We start from the raw sequence: 17,521 nt of genomic DNA on the forward strand, positions 1-17,521 counted from the left end.
AAAAGAGAAGACACCTTTGAGATGAAGAATGGAGTATGGGTGATTTGTGTCAATGGCAAGCTTAGTGAGAAGTTGTTTCATATATCTATTTGCTGTCAAAGAGTTTCCATGGCAACATAGGTTTCATCAGCAGCAGTTGAAATGTGTGTGCTCATGTGCTCGTCTGTGTTTTGTTGAAGTGAACGCTTGCATTGCACATAAGGCCTGATACAAACCTCAGCCATGCGCAAACAAAAATATGTGAGTTTTGCATCTCATTTACACATTTTTGGTGCTCTACTTGCACACTTTTTGCAATTGTTTTACATAAAAAAGCGAATCCACTCTAATATGAACACAGAAAATGATTAGGTTATTGCTCATTTGCTGCTAAAATATTGGACATGTGATCATGTCACAGAATTCAACTGATGATTGGGTGTCTGAAAAGTATTTAGAAGTATGCAGTCGATGTATTTGTGTTTATGTTCTTTACTCAAAAGCAGGATGAAAACTTGTACAGACAGTTTACATATACATTTACTGTGCTGACAGTAGGCATTGGCCTTAAATATGCACAAGGCCTCAAGGTCACAGACTCATTTATTGTGAAAAACAACACTAAACATTTGATTATTTCAGGATTATTATCAGGAACACCAAAACAGACGTTAAAAAGCTTATAGACACTCTGGATTTGTTTCTTTCCCTCTCCATAATCTCTTCCTATGCATATTTTAACTTGTTACAGACATAGGAACTTTATTGCTACTGATTAATTTTACTCTCATCCCCATAATGAGATATTTTCTCTGCTGTTTTTTGCTGCCCAGTTGATAAGAGATTATGGTTGCTAAGCCTCCACGCTGCCTCCCTGAGTTCTGACAGAGGGAGTTAAGGGCGAGGGAAATAGATAATGGGGCATTGGTCATTATGGTTCCTGACATGTTCTTTGTGTGGTCCAATGCTGCAATAGATGGAGAAGCTTGTGCCCAACTCACCTCTCTAATCCAGCCCTGCATTAACTTAACAGGATGACTGACATCACTAAATAAGTTGGGTGGACAAGCTGCTACAGATTAATTATTGATAAGTAATATCATTAAGAAAAGGTGGAGAGCGGAGACAAGAACAGACAGAGTGCGGAGGTGGGTTGAGTGTGAAGACCAGTGGGTGAGTGAAGACAGGGAATGAGGAGATAATTACACAAACTAAACAAATGGTGACGACTAAAGGCGGTAGCATCTGTCACCAGAGATTTAACTTTAAAAAAATCACTGAGCTTCTATGTACGCACAAATTAATGCTTTCATGGGATCAATATTATTTTCAAAATGTTCATCAAGAACTAAATATAGTCATGATTTCTTTTAAGCTTATGCATACAGATTTCTGTCACATTAAGGCAGTACCTACAGTAGGTCTTTAAATAACAATACAGTATAGGGTTAATATTTTTTACATTTTTAATTATGGTTTCAAAGTGGTTGGTATTTGCATGAGGATTGCAGTACTTAAATAGGATTTTCTTTTGCATTTATATTAATTAGAGGCTGACGCTAATGCGAACATAGTTTAATGTCAATCCTGAATCTCAGGGATTTTAATGTGCAAAAGAAGAATTAGTGATCTGTGCATATAAGTCAGATGTAGGTTTTTGTTATTTTCTTTTTTTCTTTATTTTTATTGCAAGAACGAAAATAAAAACAGAAAGTTGGAGAAGCTGTAGGTAGTGGCATAAAGTAGAGAAGCAGTCCCCATGTTCAGGTTCAGCACCCTCACTGAATCCATTTTATCCATTTTTAATGATGAGCTGACCTCAGCAAACACTTAAGATGCTCTAATAACTGTATTCCATTCATAAATTAATCATCTCTACTTTTCATTGTTTACTAGCTGGCGAAATAAGGCACAGACATAATCCTGTTAGCGTAGTGTTTGTTAGACCTCTAATGCTGCCGGCACTTCTCTGCACAAAACTGTCAGTCACTCTTAAACTTCACTTGTGGGATAACTACAGCTTTAGGCCCAGAGCTACATATTGTAGATTAAGGCTCGTATCTTACTGTCTCTCTTTAACATCTGTATTAGAACAGCAGTTTCTGCAGTCTGTTGCCTCCAGTAAAGATGCTGTGGATTGCACAGACATTGTCTGTTTTTATTATTTAGGTTAAAAATAACAGAGAAATGCCCTTAAAAACAATGACCAAAATGTGAAGAGTGTTGTCACAGCAGTGCTCACACAGGATGTGTCCAATCTTCCTCTATGTCTACAACATCTAATTGTGGATTGATTAAAAAAGCCTGTTGTGCTCTCAACGCCACAGGACCATGACGATGAACCCCTTAACATGCTTAAACAGACCTCAGCTTTCCCACTGCTGTTATTGTGATCCTGATTTTTTTCTTCTCAGCTCGGTCAGAATTGTCTAGAAGCAGAAGATATTGGCTGCTCGTCTTCTGGGGGATTCAAAGGAATACAGAAAAGTGGCTAAGAGCAAAGAAATGACAGGAGAGATTAAAAGAAGCGATAGTCGCCAGATGTTGATCAGTTCTACTGGCAAACAGCCCTTCTGTCACATAGCCAGCCCACCTGGGCAAACAGATGGGGATCTGATATGACTAATTCATCTAACCTACAACGGTCACTAGCTCGATTAGCCTGGTCCCCAGAGCTCTACAGCCAAGTGGGAGTCTACTGAGCAGGGATGACATCCTGGCCACTGACTTAAATGTTAGCCTTTAGAAACAACTCTTCCCAGCAGTGAATGTGTTGATGTACACTTAGGAGATCAGTTTAATTGTATCTGGCTGAAGACAATTGCAGTTTTTAGGTCAATAGTTTTATTAACTACACTTGATGCGAGCTGTGGATAGCTATGTCAGTCTGTCTACTGAAAAATCTATTGGATGGATCTTACAATTTTGGACATTCATGGTACCCAGATTGGCGATCCCCTAGCTTTTACTCTTAGCCCCACCATGACACTGACATTTGGATAATTTAATTGACAGCCGTGAAATATAATACAGTGTTCGTATTACAATTTCATTCAGTGTAATCGTCTGGTCAAAACTTCAGATCCCTGCAAAAATAATTCTGCTCAGTCTCAGCTGTACCTTGTGTTAAGTGGTCATTTGCAGCATGCTAACATGCTCAACTAAGACCCACTAAACATCAGCATGTTGCCATTGTAAGCTCACATTGTCACTGTATGTTAGCATGCTGAAATTAGCATTTAGCTCAAAGCACCACTGCTTTGAGCTAGAGCCACTAGCATGGGTCTAGACTCCTCTAATTCTGTTGAACAAATGATCACATCACTTGCTTTATGGGACTCCTCACAGTGTGCTTGTCTTGGCTTTAAGGAGTAAACTAGATGACTTATGTATTCTTCAATGGTTTAATATTTCTCTTGTACCTAATACTGAGTGCATATAGGGACTTGTTTACAAAGAAAATGGCTTTGCGCCAATGTGCACTGCGGTTTCCATTGAGTTTGCGGCCGCAGTCGGTGCATATTCGGCGTCTCAATTACCAAGACAGCAGCTCATTACACAGGCAGCTCATGGACTGCGCCTGATACTGCCCTCCAGACGCACTCTGCGAGTGAAGGAGAGCTCATAAGTGCTGTTCAGAGGTGGGATTTGTATGAGCTCAGAAAGGAAATAATAACATAGTGATCTTGATTACAGGATGTTTACCATGGCCAACTCCACCTGAGTATATCTAATTATTAATAAACCAAACATTCATGGTAAATGCACAAAATATACACATGGTACACACGGTGCTGCAGCTGGTGAAAGCAGAGAGAGAGACGATCAGACGGAGCAGGTCTAAGGATGTTGATACTAAGATAAATGCAGCCAGTGAAATATCTTAACAAAATAAAGAGAAGTTTAGTTGCAGCCATTAATGATTTTTCAGTTCCTTGGTGGTCAAGTTGTAATTCATGTTCAAATTCAAGTAGCTATATATGAGCCTATATTTAATACATGCTTCTTTTCCCACTACAACCTCCCTTGTGGCTCCTGTAAATCCCATCTGCACCGCATGTGGAGCTTATGTTTTAGTCTTCACTATATTTAGCCCACAGATTGTACTCTGAGTGTTTAGAAATGGCATCTGTTTACATTTGCACGTTGATAAGTAGCTGCACCTTAGGAAGAAGACATGATTGATTTCCAGTGCTTGAAAATAATAAGCCACATTACTGTCAGCTCCAGCTGAGCCAAAGGTGTTATCCATTTCTGAGGTAACACATTTCAGCTTGAGTGGGTCAGCATTATAAATAATAATGGAGGTGCAGCGGATTTGTTTTTATGTACGACGAAGCTGCCAAATGGTGTTAGAAATCTCAGGTAACAGGTTTTCTCACTTAGATTCTGTGCTAACATAAACCTTCTGCTGCACCTTCCATGGGCTTTGATTGATCCATACTGGTCTGTTGCCTCAAGAGGACTGAAAAGAATATGTACTGCTCATTTTAGTATCCCTGAACACAAAGCAGAATTATGGCTACATGAAAGAGCTGGAAAGTGCAGTGTTTTTGTCTCTATGCTGCAATTAACATACATCATAAGCTACAGTACAAGGAACAGATTCGACTTCACCGTACCATACCCTACCATCACTCACACAAGCATATTAAATACAACAGATGCAACAAGATAGAAAACATGTAACTTACACAAGCAGTTTTTACTACTAATACAAATTTTGATAAGAGTGCCTTTTGAGGCGGTTGAATACTTTAAAAATCTAGCTGCTCTTGCTTGTTTCTTCATTGAATTACAGACCCTGCCTTTAATTCAACACCTTAGATAGGAAATTCAAAGCCATGTGTCTTAAAAGAGCATTTAATCAAACGTGTTGATGCCAAACTAGATGATGAAACTTTGTGATATGACAATTTTCTTTCACCTTTCTTGGTCCTCTGTACCTGTTCTGAATAGCTTTATTTTAAGTGACATATCTCTACCGGCAACCATCACAACATTTCTAAATTGCCTCTGTTGCTTGATTGTTCTTGAAAGCTTAGCCTCATCTCAAAGAGGCTCATCAACCCTATTTACATATTTGAGATTTGAGCAGTCAACACAGAGTGTCAGATTGGGATTTTGAGCTTAACTATAAGCCACAAACAAAGAGTATCATTTGGCAGAAAATTTTAATTGGACATATTGAGCAAAGTAGTGGCTGCAAAGGGCAAATCTGTGCTTAAAGGATTACACTGCACATTAGAGGATGTCCTAAGCAGTTGATTGAAAAAAAATGAGAAGCTCGTTGATCTCTAATTGATACATTCTCTATTTGATATACGCAGATGTGTGTTAAATGATCTTGCATGGGCATTTAAAAGGGGAATGAGGTTTAACATAATAAGACATAATTTGAATTCTAACATAAGGTCAAAGAATAATTTGTAGCTTACTGTTTTAAGTAGTTTGTGACATTTTGCGTCACAATTATGCGTTCTTTGGGAAAATGGCTGGGTAAATTAGTTTTTTAATATTTTAATATTATTAAAAAAACATGTGCCGTGCTTTGTTTTGGGCTATTCTGAAAGCATCCTTATTAAACAACCACTGATTGGAAACAAATGAAAGAAGTCATCTGATTTCATGCATTCTCTGTCACCATTTTACTTTGAATATAGTGTGCAATTAAGTTGTGAATATCTCCACATCCTTCCAATGTATAATTGAAACTGCACTGCAGCTGCTTCTACAACCTCTACTCTAAATGGATTTTAATTTGGTGCTATGTATTCCGTCTTGTCTCTTTGTTGTTCATTAACTAGATCTCAAGTCATCCAATTGCACAAGGGTTTTCTTTTCATTGGAAAATCAAAGAGAACATTTGAACACCAATCCAATTTATTGTCTAAGGTTTGCTAATCTGTTTTTGTCACTCTCTTCATAAGCACATAAACAAGGTGATAAAGACAAAAGCTGCATAAAGCAGTCATGTTTGAAAGATCATAGTATAGCTGCAGCAAACAATAAGGGCTTTCTCTAACACAAGAGGCTTTCATATTGATGTTTTTATCTTTGAAACATCCATCTACTCAATTATGTTTTATGACATAAGCTTGTGTGTCCTTGTTCTTTTTTAGGTCGTTCATTCAAGCCAAGCTGCTGCAAAGCCCAAAAATCTCTGGAGTTCATCCCAATAAATTTGCACACCCAGAGGATGAGGGTGACGTGCCCCAGAAAAACAGGTATGACACTTCTGCCTTAAACTTGTGTTAGAATTGTTATCACATGTTATACTTATACCTGCAGTAACTGTTTTTGGGCCCCTTGGGGCTCATGGAAAAGAGTTGTGAACAAAACACTGGCATGTCTTCAGGTTTTAAGGCTATATGATGTAACAGTGGTTTATTTACACATCCAGCAGTAACGGAGCAACATTGTAATTCATTTAAAGTCATTTTTGTGTCTGTCTGAAGTGGACACAATATTGTCTAATATTTACTCTCTTTTCAATCTGTTTTCGGTCTTTACCCATTCCTGAGGGAAGTATCTGGCCCTTTAGCTGGTAAATGTTCCACTTATGCTCACCAGCTTGTTGCTAACTTTGTCTGTCTGTCATTTAGTGATGAGCAGATAGTGTACACTGGGTTCTTAGGGCTTTTTTTTTGACTCAAAACAGCCACCTGCTACAGCCAAAAAAGATGCTATAAGAGTGGTGAACCAAACGAGTAACGTTCTGGTTCTAAAGTTCCATAATTTGAGGGGAGCAGCAGATTCAGATGATAATTATCTTAAGGCGGCTGTGGCTCTGAGGTAGAGTGGGTCGTCCATTGAGCGTTGCTCAATTTGGTTGCTGGTTCGATCCCCGACTCCTATGAGTCAGCAAGTCGAAGTGTCCTTGGGCAAGACACTGAACCCCAACTTGCTTGTGTGTGAAAGAATAGTCTCCTCCAACTTAAATTCCTCCTGAATTAATGATGGGTGAATGAGGATGTGATGCAAAAGCTCTTTGAGTGGTCGAAATGACTAGAACGGTGCTATGCACTGTTCATCACTACGAGCAACCCCATTGTCACATCTTTAGTATGAAAATATTGATTAAAGCTGTTTTAAAACATTTTGCAAACCTGCTCAAAAGTAACTTAGTTCAATAGCTTTTTGACCTGAAATTTATGAACCAGAAAAAGCAGGTATTGTGGAAAGATGGTCTCATATTACACACATTTCCATAAGCCACTATGGTTGTCACCTATTGCCTCTTTATGCCTGACTTTTCCATCTGTCAGACACTCACAGGGCTCTGACAGGGTGGTTCTAGGTCATCACCCAGGCTGAAAGGTGAGAATTAACTTGGCTTGAGAAAGAAAGACAAAACACTAATTAAGCCCTTTGCGTTTTTTGGGAGAGAAAGACAAGGCTGCCTCGTTCACCGCTGCTCTCTCGCTGGCAGAGCCTGTTATTGCCCTGGAACTGTCTCAGTGTATTAAAGCGACTAACTGCTGCCTCACTATCTGTGAGTGGGCTCCATTTCAACTAGACACTCAATGATTGATGGAAAGTTGAAGAGAGGCAAACCTTGACATAGACTGTGGTTCTCTCAGTGAAGACATCAGGCATGGCAGATAAAATAAGTAAAATCAAGTCATCATACAACCCAGTAGCTGTCTTGTACTGTCAGGCAGACAAAGGAGGAAAAATCAAGATGAAATGGGCGTTAGAGGAGTTTGTCAATTGACTGATAGACACCCTGATAATTACCCTCTGTGGGCTCAATTCACACCTTGACTCCAGTCCAGACAGTGGTGCCTTAGCTGATGTGTGTCTGTGCATGTGCGCTCCACCACAGCGTGGACACTGCAGTAGGACCTGGAGATCTCTGTCGCTCTCCATGATGCTTCGTGATGATTAATAAGAAATTCGGGAAATACTGAAAAAGCAGTGATGTCAAATATCATATGAGCAGCTGGGTCACAAACAAGTCGGTTACATCGATTCATGAAAAGAGACCTCACTGGACAATAGACATGCAGTGTGCAGAAAATCATTCAAATTTAAGTTTGGCAAACATATTGTGCTACTGACATTCCTCATGCTGGGCTGTGCAGTTGTCTTTTGACAATAATGATGACTGCGTATTTACTTCATATATCATAGGTTATCTGTCTGTAATCTATACCCACATTTTTATTGATTTACTTCATGTTCATCAGGATATTTATAGTGACAGGAAAACAAAATTCCATTAACATGCTGTTGTTATTGCATGTGATGTAGATGTTGTAGATATTCTGTCTACACATAAATTTGTGGCCAAAGCTAATTTTGATGCTTTTTTTTTTCTCATTCAGTTGCAACTTGCGATTTAAAAAAAAAATTATCATACTGATATCTTTGCTATACTAGGAACACATGGGAGCATCCAGGTGGCACTTGTTGAGACGCATTGCATATGAGCACAGAGTCCCCATTTGACTCTGGCCATTGACCTTTGCTGCATGTCATTTACACTCCACCCTCTCTTTCTGCTCTGCTCTGTTTCCTGTTTCTATTTTTAGTCATTTATCGCACAAAAGCAAAAATGCACAAAAAAAACACACAGTCATGAATGCAACCTGAATTTTAGCAATTTAACCATTGGCTCCCAGGTGTTTTTCCTATGACCTGTACACAAATGACAAGGGCAACAATTAAATTGTGTTTTCATAAGCAACATGCACTTAGCTGCCACTTTATTTGGTATACCTAACAGCCCTGAAATATATTTTGTTTTGTTGAAACTGTTTTAGAGAGGCGTTGATTCCTCTTCATGGTAATTTTGGAGGCTGCAGTATGTGGTGCTGTTAAATTGTATTGTGTTATACTGAGCGTGTTTCTATTATTTTGTCAATGCATTTATATCAACAAGTGCCAGCTAAATAAAAGAATACTACAGATTAACTGCACCACAAACTGCAGCCTTAAAAATGATCATACATTTGAATCTACATGTCTCTAAAACTGTTTCAACAAAAATGAGCATAATAACTCTCCACACAAAAAATACCTAACAAGAAGGTTTTAACAAAATGGACATTCAGTCTGAATATCAGGCTACCTTATATTTTTAATGCACCGTTATATCCTGGTCATGGCACATTTTGTTCACTTCAAAAAGGAAAACACGGGGAATAAATGATTGCAATCAGTCTGGCTCAGGAAACACTGGAACCTGCTCCTTATTGGAGCCTCGGTGAGTCTGAGTCTCAGCTTCCAACTGTAGTCAGTTGTTCTATTGTTCCATTTGATTTTCTTAAGTGATGCATTTCATTGAGCTTGGCTGTGCAATCCAGTCAGCGACGCTAAACCATTCATTTTGATTTTGTCGATTTATCATCCAGTAAGAAGAAGAAATGGGGGGGGAAAAAACACTTTGAGCTCAAAGCAGCATTCATTTGTTTTGCTGGGAATGGCCGTCTTCTGTCTCCAAAATGACAACTGCAAAATATTTTCAGCCTAAAAAGCTCAACTTGGCAAAGCTGAAGTGAAAGCATTGTTCAGCACTCATTTGTGTCAAGTAAAAGGATGTTTTGTCATTGTTAAACAGGATTGTGGAACGGGTTAAGTATGAATTATAACCACTCATCCTGACTGCCACAATCAATTTCCTCTTTTAGAAAGCAACTGTCCTCTCAATACTGACACAGCTTGTTCTGTTGTTGATTTACTGAGAAAAAAAAAAGATGGTGTGGAAGAGCAGGCAAGTCAAGCACAAATTGGTCATTGTGCTTGATGTTCTGAAACCAGCCATTGTATTTCAGTGTACTTCTGCTGTGGGAGAACCAATTAAGGGATCTTGGACATCTGAAAACTCCAGGGGCCAAACGTGTGGCGGACAGGGAGCCTCATGACCAGGCACAGGGATAATTAATGGAAGGAGCTATGGGTAGTGGTGAAGCCCCCGCATCAAAGCACCATTGGTCTGTTGTGGTTTTGTTAGGGGATGGTTTGGTCACACTGTCATTCACATCTCTGTTACAACACTTGGAGCTGTGTTTTGTCATTAATTTCTATTTTCAACAATTTTTTTCAAGCAGTGCTTTCCTGTGGTGGGAGCTGTGCTCTGTTACTTTCCCGGAGGTGTTCATTAACTGACCTGGCACTCAACCACACCAAAATATTCACCTCCATAAACCCTCCTCCACCCACTCTCCCTCCTCCCTGTTTTTTTCTGATTTAATTGTCAGCCTCATCCATTACTCATTCAAAACAAGGCCTGTTATAAGCACCTCTGTGCCTGCCTAGCTGTCTGTGAAGTGTTTATTTACTTTTGACGGCGGTGTGCAAATTGGAATGAAGCGCTGTGACATTGGCCGTCCTTCTGGTTCAGCATGGGACCAGCGCTACATCAAGACCCAAAGATGGCTGGAGAGAGATGACTAGTAATTGAGTGATCGAGACACAATATAAATCAGCCTGGAACATATACGCCTACAACCAAATATAGTGGCAGAGTGCAGAATAATGTCATGCCTTTTTTGTGTGTATAAACATGGCATATACGTGGGCTTAAAAAAATACTGTGTGCAGGTTACAAAAGGCGACATCTTCCAGGAAGCCCACAATTATCTTCAACATTTTAATTTGAACTAAAGCCCTGAAACAGCTGCACTGCATACTCATAAATACTGAATCAATCCTCATGTCAGGTATAATTAACTGTTGGTATAACACTTATTAGAAGTATTCCTGTAGAGGGTATTGTGCAAATTCAGACTTAAAAAGAAGCTGATGGGTATTTTAAATTGAGAAACACACTTTGATGAGGGTAATTTATTTATTCACTTTTTGAATTTCAGTTTTTTCACCTCAAGGTCTTTTGGTGTTTCCAAGGTGTTGTATTATACAGCTCTCTAAATCCCATCATCTCTATGTTCTCTCCTTACAGATGCATTCTATGACATTGTCACTGTCGGTGCCCCTGCAGCTCACTTCCAGGGCTTCAAGAGTGGCGGTCTGCAGCGTCTCCTTAGCAGATATGAAGCAGAGAAAAAAAGGTAGGAAAAAACACCTTGCAGACCGGTACACCATGGTGTGCAGAGGGAGCATTGGTGATTTAATACACATGCTGAGGTGGAAACAGGCTCGTATGGACAAAAGAATATATCTTGGTCATAATTGTTGGTGACAGACGAATTTGTCCCTGACCTATGGACTTGATTTTCCAAGCCCCATACAGTTACTTACACCCAAGCAATGCTGAATTTAGACTGGAACTCCACTGCCTCTGACAGCTCAATTTGACTGGAGGCAACAGGCATGATGGAAAAGGTTTGTTGAGTCAGAAGTTCCTCTTTACTGGTTCTTTTGCCTGGTAAGCATTTTTTTCTCCCTCCTGAAGTTGTATGTTAACTTGTCACTGAAGAGCCACACATTTTGTTAGAACCACCCAGCTGCCAGCTGGAGCTCACTCTTGATATGCACTTCAATTCAAAACCATGTTTTTTCGAGAAAAAATTCATCTGAGGTAATGAGTGGCACAAATATCGGTTCTACAAAAACTGAGTTCTCTGGCATTCCATTCAACAATAATAAGTGACTGCTGAATATTTCACAGGGGGGAGAGTTCTTAACCTGCAAAATTGTGAAAAACTACAGAGAAGTCTGAGTAATACACTGGTTTTTCTCAGACCAGTGCTTAAACTAAAGATACTCTGTGAGTAGTTCTCACTGACACACAGGGAGTCTCTCACATTGAGTTATGTTAGATTGAGTTCAGTCTGTGGCTTTGAACCAGTTCTCTCTCTTCTCTGTTTCCTTTACTGACTGACAACACTGGCTGCACCAACACTCAGGGTTGACTGAATAAAATGAGACCACACTATTATGATTGTATACACAGATGCAAAGATACATTTCTATGTATATACACTGACTGAAAGTGCCCTCAAGGACAGCATATCCATATGACTTCCTCAGACCTGAGATCGGCAGTATCCTGTAAATTCTGCTGTCTTTGCCCTTTCAATGCACGATGGAGGTATATGTCACAGGAGTTCGGTATGTGGTCACTTGAGTGATGCCAGAAGAAATGAAGGGTGATTTTTCCCAAAGCTCCCCATAGAGTGCAAAGTCATTACAGACCATGCCAGATCCAATTAGTTACAGAGTTTGCGGCTCAAGAAAGAGGGGAAGAGAGGCTGGATGGAGAGAGGTGAGGTGTGGGTATGAAATGGATAAGTTGATGGGAAAAGTAGTTGGAGGCCTGTGCTGATAATAGAAAATAAAGAAAGGACTGCTTTACGCTAAAGTGCACAACTGAATTTGCCAAAGATGGTCACTTTTATCTGCTAGCATGAACTATGATAAGGCTAGCATATTTTCGAGAATCCACTGAAGTGAAATCATTTTCTTTGAATGTGAGATTAGACTTCAGAGAGAATTCTCCAGGGAGACAGAGCTTTTTGTTTCATATTTGACTTAGCTAATGACTCACTGTAGCTTAAATTTTCCAATTTTCCGCCTGGCTAACTGACTACGGTCTGCACTGGGCCTTATCCATGTTTGACCTGGAATGCAGTCATTTGTCAATCATTGTCAGAAATAGAAATAAAGTCAGTTTTTCCGTGATTTCACAAAGTCTTCACAGTGGCCATTGTAATGAAAGTGCGTGATTACTTCAAATTAGGAACATTCATTATTTCATGGTTTAAAATGCTTTCATTATGCATGCACAAAACGTTTGACCAAATATTTAGCCTAGAGGGGTCTGATGAGTTTTTTTGTTGTGTGTAAATGTTTAGAGCTGTAGTCATGTGCACAAGTCCAGTTGAGAGTCACTTAATTGCACAGAAAGTCAGCTCGTTTTAGCAGAGCAAAGATACACGTGTGCATGCACACACAGACTCTAACTCATTATACTTCTCCCAGGATGTCTTCTCGCTTTTCAGAAGCAGCCTTTTGTAATCACATTTGATTAAAAAGGGAACAATCGGCGAGATGTGAGACTTGGCAATTCAATGTGATATTAATTCATCAAAGAGAAGATGGAAAGGGATTGAGGAAGGGGAAAAAAAGGAAAACTTGAGCACAGAGGTGTTACCAGGAGGGCAATAAAAGACCTATTCGTCTTTGTTCCCTGGACACTAGAAGAGAGGGAGGGGTGTTCTTTCCAGATCCATTAAAAACCTGCATTGGCCAAACTTGGCAATGACCAGAGTATGCAATGTAGTTTGTCTCTCTGGATGGACCAGGAAAGGGTTTAATCAATAGCTACACTTAGTATTCCTCCAGAAACCCTGCACATGTACACACAGGGCAAGAGCATTTATCTTTCATTAAAGCATGCAGTCCTACTTAAATGGCTGTTTTAAAAGTCACTGGATTTTTATCAGTTTTTAATTGAACCCTATAGACAGAGTTGTAGATTTGCTGAGGTGGTCTAATCTTTCATTAACAGCCTGCTCTGAATTATTCAGCTAATATGCATAACGATGCAACACATTATTTTGGAGACCTGAACCTTGCTCAGTTTTTCCTACCTGGGCAGATATGGTGCGTGTGTGTGTGTGTGTTTATTGCACATGTAAGGGAGTAGGAGAGATACAGGAGTGACTTGTGTGCAGTTTTTCAATAGCGTGTTAGAGATACCCCTGTTTGTAAGGTCAGCTCTGCTTAGTGGGGGCAGAAGCTGTGCAGTAGAGCTCCTTTGTACATGTGTCTTTGAATTCTGTCCTCCATAACAGAAAGTATGGAAGCACTGTCATTTCTCCTGGTCAAGCAGAACTGCAGAATGACACATTTCTGGGACACAGAGGGTGGTTGGAATTACATTGCCCACACTTAATAGAGTCTCTTGGGGCTGATGTTCAGATTTAATGTGACTAGCAGCATGTTGTTCAACAAAATAGCCTCCTCCCAGGATTACTGTGTGTGCTCAGAGACAGGACATTGGCAGTGACTGGGACTCCACGCTGATGGACAGCAGCTTGTTAGTTTTTTGCCTGCTCTGGAGTCAGCCTGCTCCAGGTTCTGTGGGTGATGAAGAGGGGCACTGGCAGTAGCCTTGAGGTTTATCTGGTCTCAGATCAGGGATTCTAGCCTGTGTCTGAATCACTGAGGAAAGCTTTGGCTCTTATTCTGATAACTGATGTGATGTCAGTGCCCAGTAGAGGATTCAACAACAGATGGAGTTTAAAGAATCAGTTAAAAGAATCTGGTTTGAGATCAGATCTTCTAGCATGTATCTAAAGCAGAGTGTGTATTTTTACTGTGGCCATGTGGCAGTGGCCTGGTGTAAGAACCATGATTAGAGTGTGCTGTCTAAATGACGAAGGAGGCTTTGGCAGTCACCTGGAGTGCTGCAGGGCTCTCTGCTGACGTAGCTGCATTTTACTCCTGCTGGCTGTCAGCAGCAGGCCACAAGCTCTTCATTAATTTCCTCTCCACTATTAATTAGCCATGCGCTGGAGATGCTAGTTTAATTAGGCCGCTGGGCCCAGTGGTTTTCTCCCTCTCATTACAGTTATGACCAATTTCTTATGGTCATTTAGGAAAACCAAGGAGGAAGTTCATCCTAGACACATTGATGCTTTTAGTAATCTATTAGACTGGAGTCTCCTCCTGGACTTGAGTTTATCTGATGAGGTGTTGTGCCACAAATGAGTCACAGTGCAGGTGCAAAGTGGAGTCAAGTGCACTGCACATATTGTGCAGAGGGGTAGCAGCACACGTTCGGTATTTTCATGGCTGTAGGCACGTGGAGCAACCAGGGTACACATGGAAATGAGTCGGGATTAAGAAGAATCCATTATCATACATTATCAGTGAGTGTGTTGGGGTCTGACAGTAGTTTCTGCTAATGGCTTTGCAACCCCCCCCCTCCACCACCAACACAACGAAACACTGACGTCATGTAATGGAGTCTGTTGGATCTTCACCTAAAAGGAAAATCGCATAGGACGTGGATAGTTACAAGTTCAACTACAGTAAAACCCAAATATGCCTCCAAGGCAGATGCATTAAGATCCTTAACATATGGAATATCCAGCAGTCTCCATTGTTTCCTTCAATAATTCACAATTTATTTGGAATCAGATATGATTGTATTCAATTAGCTTACATGCACCAATACAGACAAACAGAGAACAAAACTATTTTTATGTAGGTCTTTACATGTCTGAGTAAACTACAAATTACAGTAATGAAACCTGATTTGAGCCACAAATACAGCAATTCCTTTTTTCAGTCATACACTCTTTTTTTACTTTAACCAGCACAGTTATATGACTAGTCATGTTTCGGCTCTACTGTTCCACATCATGCTGTTCATTACAGGCACACATCAGCCTTTACCATATTTGTCTTGAGGACACAGCACTGCATCAATTGGAAAGCTGTTTAGATCTGGCACATGAAATTGAAGTCAGAAAAACGCACAAATTAAGTTTTAAGCTGTTTTAGTGGGAAGATGCTGATGAAAATCAAATATTACATTCTAACCTGTATCCTGAAAGTAGTGCCATAATTAGCGTAACTTTTTTAGATGCGTCTACAGGTAAGAATTTTTAATGATGGTGGCAAAACAGTCAAACAATAAAATGGGTTGGTGTGATTTTAGAGAGAGTCTATAAGTTCCCCACTAATTAAATGATGTGATGTAAATATCACAAAAAGCAGGCTCACCATGTACATGTGCACTGTTATATGAGAGCTGGCAGGTGGCTTTGGTTGGATGGAGTGTGCTGGTCACCATTAAGATAAAGAGATAATGAGTCCTAATATATAATTTGTGTATACTGTGTAATGTCTGCACAAATACATCTTTTGTATACTGTAGCTCCAATTTGAGATAATTCAAGTGAGATGCAATTTGTGGACACATTAGAAAACTCAACTGCAAAGTAAGTTTGCATAAATGTAGGCATTTTCTAGCATGCAAGAGTGAGTTTCATTGGTCTTTATTTCACATTGTGGCACAGTGAAAATTAACTTCAATATGGTTAAAACACTTAAAAAAAACAATCTTGTAGACTGATGTGCTTGTCCGCTGTTTGTCCCTATAGGGGGAAAAAAAAGAGAAAACCAGTTCAATTGAAATGCTCTGCACTGCCTGTATGGAAATGTAATCTAATGAGCCTCTTCGGTCTGTAGATATACACATAAATATTTATAAATAGCATGTAGACTTAAGCTTTACAGAGTTGCAGGACAAATGGCTCACATTCACACCCAATAAATATTCATATGTTGTATGCACTGGTTGCTCACAATAAAGGCAATGCCTGGTGTAAAAATTGCTGTTATAAGGAATCAGCAAACACATACTCCAAGTACAAAAAGCTGTGCAACCTTTTCTTTTATTGTCAAAGGATTTTCCACTTTCTTGGTGTTCATTGTAGATAACATATTGCTACAAGGCAAAATCCTTCTATTGATACCAAACACTTAAAATAGGCTGATCAAACGCCAAGAACAAAATGTTTAACTTAAAAGAAATTCATCCAGATTTTGAGCATGAAATAGGTCTACATCAAACAAACAGTAACAAGTTTTTCTGGGTGCTTCTTTAATCAAAACTAAAGGATTTGGTAGGATGGAGGTCTTTTAGGAGTTCAGGTGTACTGTGAGTAAGCCTGAGGCAAAGTCCCACCAACGTAAGACCCAGATGTGGGTGGATTTTCTGCTCGTGTGTGTGTATGTTTTTTATTAATATCTCCAATTGCACCACAAACTATGGCCTCAGACGTTACCCAAGGCTTCAATCACTACATCTCAGACACACATTCACCAGAAGATAAACATTAGAAGCTCCACAAAGGTAGTATTTTCTGTAGGGTTGTTGGTGTTGGATTATATTGTGCATTTCTTTATCCACCCAGTTTTATCGGCACCATGTTTTAAAAACCTGGCACGGAGCACTGCCAAATTACATCAGGGATGGAAAACATACCAGAGGCTTGAAATGACAATCAGATCCTAGTGTGCAACATCCCCTTTGGCCTTTCATCAAGTTTGCATTCACAGATTTATGCTGTTTTACCTTTGCATGGTTTGCTGTCTTGGTAGACCCGCTTGGACAGACAGCAATGCTGATGAGGCAATTAAAGTTCTTGCCTTAGCCAGCCTTAGAGGGGATCAATTCTGTCCTCTAGCATCAGGTGGCAGGTCCCAACATTCATTATTGCCTGCATAGGCTCCCTAATGGGATTGGATTTGTACTTATGAGTCAACAGGGCTGTTATTGAATCTCAGTCGCTGAAGCAATTGTCCTCTTCCAACAACTTTCTCCTTTGCCTCTTTTCTGGAGTCTCTCTATTGTTGCAGTCCTGTAGGATTTTTTTTCTCTTTAGTTCTGCATAATGTAATAAGACGAATGAGAGCTCACAGGGGATGAAAGGGGTTTTACAGACTTTACTTTGTTGCAATAGATTATTCAGTTGTGGTCTTTTCTTTGGCTTAAATCTTTGCATTTGAAGGTATGCTCATGGATATGGGGGACAACAGAGGTTTTCAAGAAGAAATGGTGGCATTCTGTGCGGTCGAGCATTTCGCACTGTTTGCCCTGTGTTTTTCTCGTACTTAG

General features: G+C 39.8%; 1 protein-coding gene across 1 annotated transcript in view; it reads left to right on the forward strand.

Moving 5' to 3' along the window:
* Positions 1 to 17,521, forward strand: part of inpp4b (inositol polyphosphate-4-phosphatase type II B) — a 97,564-nt gene that overhangs the window by 56,924 nt on the left and 23,119 nt on the right. Inside the window, exons 7-8 of the mRNA XM_070855907.1 lie at positions 6,102 to 6,206; positions 10,886 to 10,994. Coding sequence (XP_070712008.1) covers positions 6,102 to 6,206; positions 10,886 to 10,994 — 214 coding nt within the window. The remainder of the gene's footprint in view (positions 1 to 6,101; positions 6,207 to 10,885; positions 10,995 to 17,521) is intronic.

The sequence above is a fragment of the Pempheris klunzingeri genome, chromosome 3, assembly GCF_042242105.1.
Source record: "Pempheris klunzingeri isolate RE-2024b chromosome 3, fPemKlu1.hap1, whole genome shotgun sequence".
Lineage (NCBI taxonomy): Eukaryota > Metazoa > Chordata > Actinopteri > Acropomatiformes > Pempheridae > Pempheris > Pempheris klunzingeri.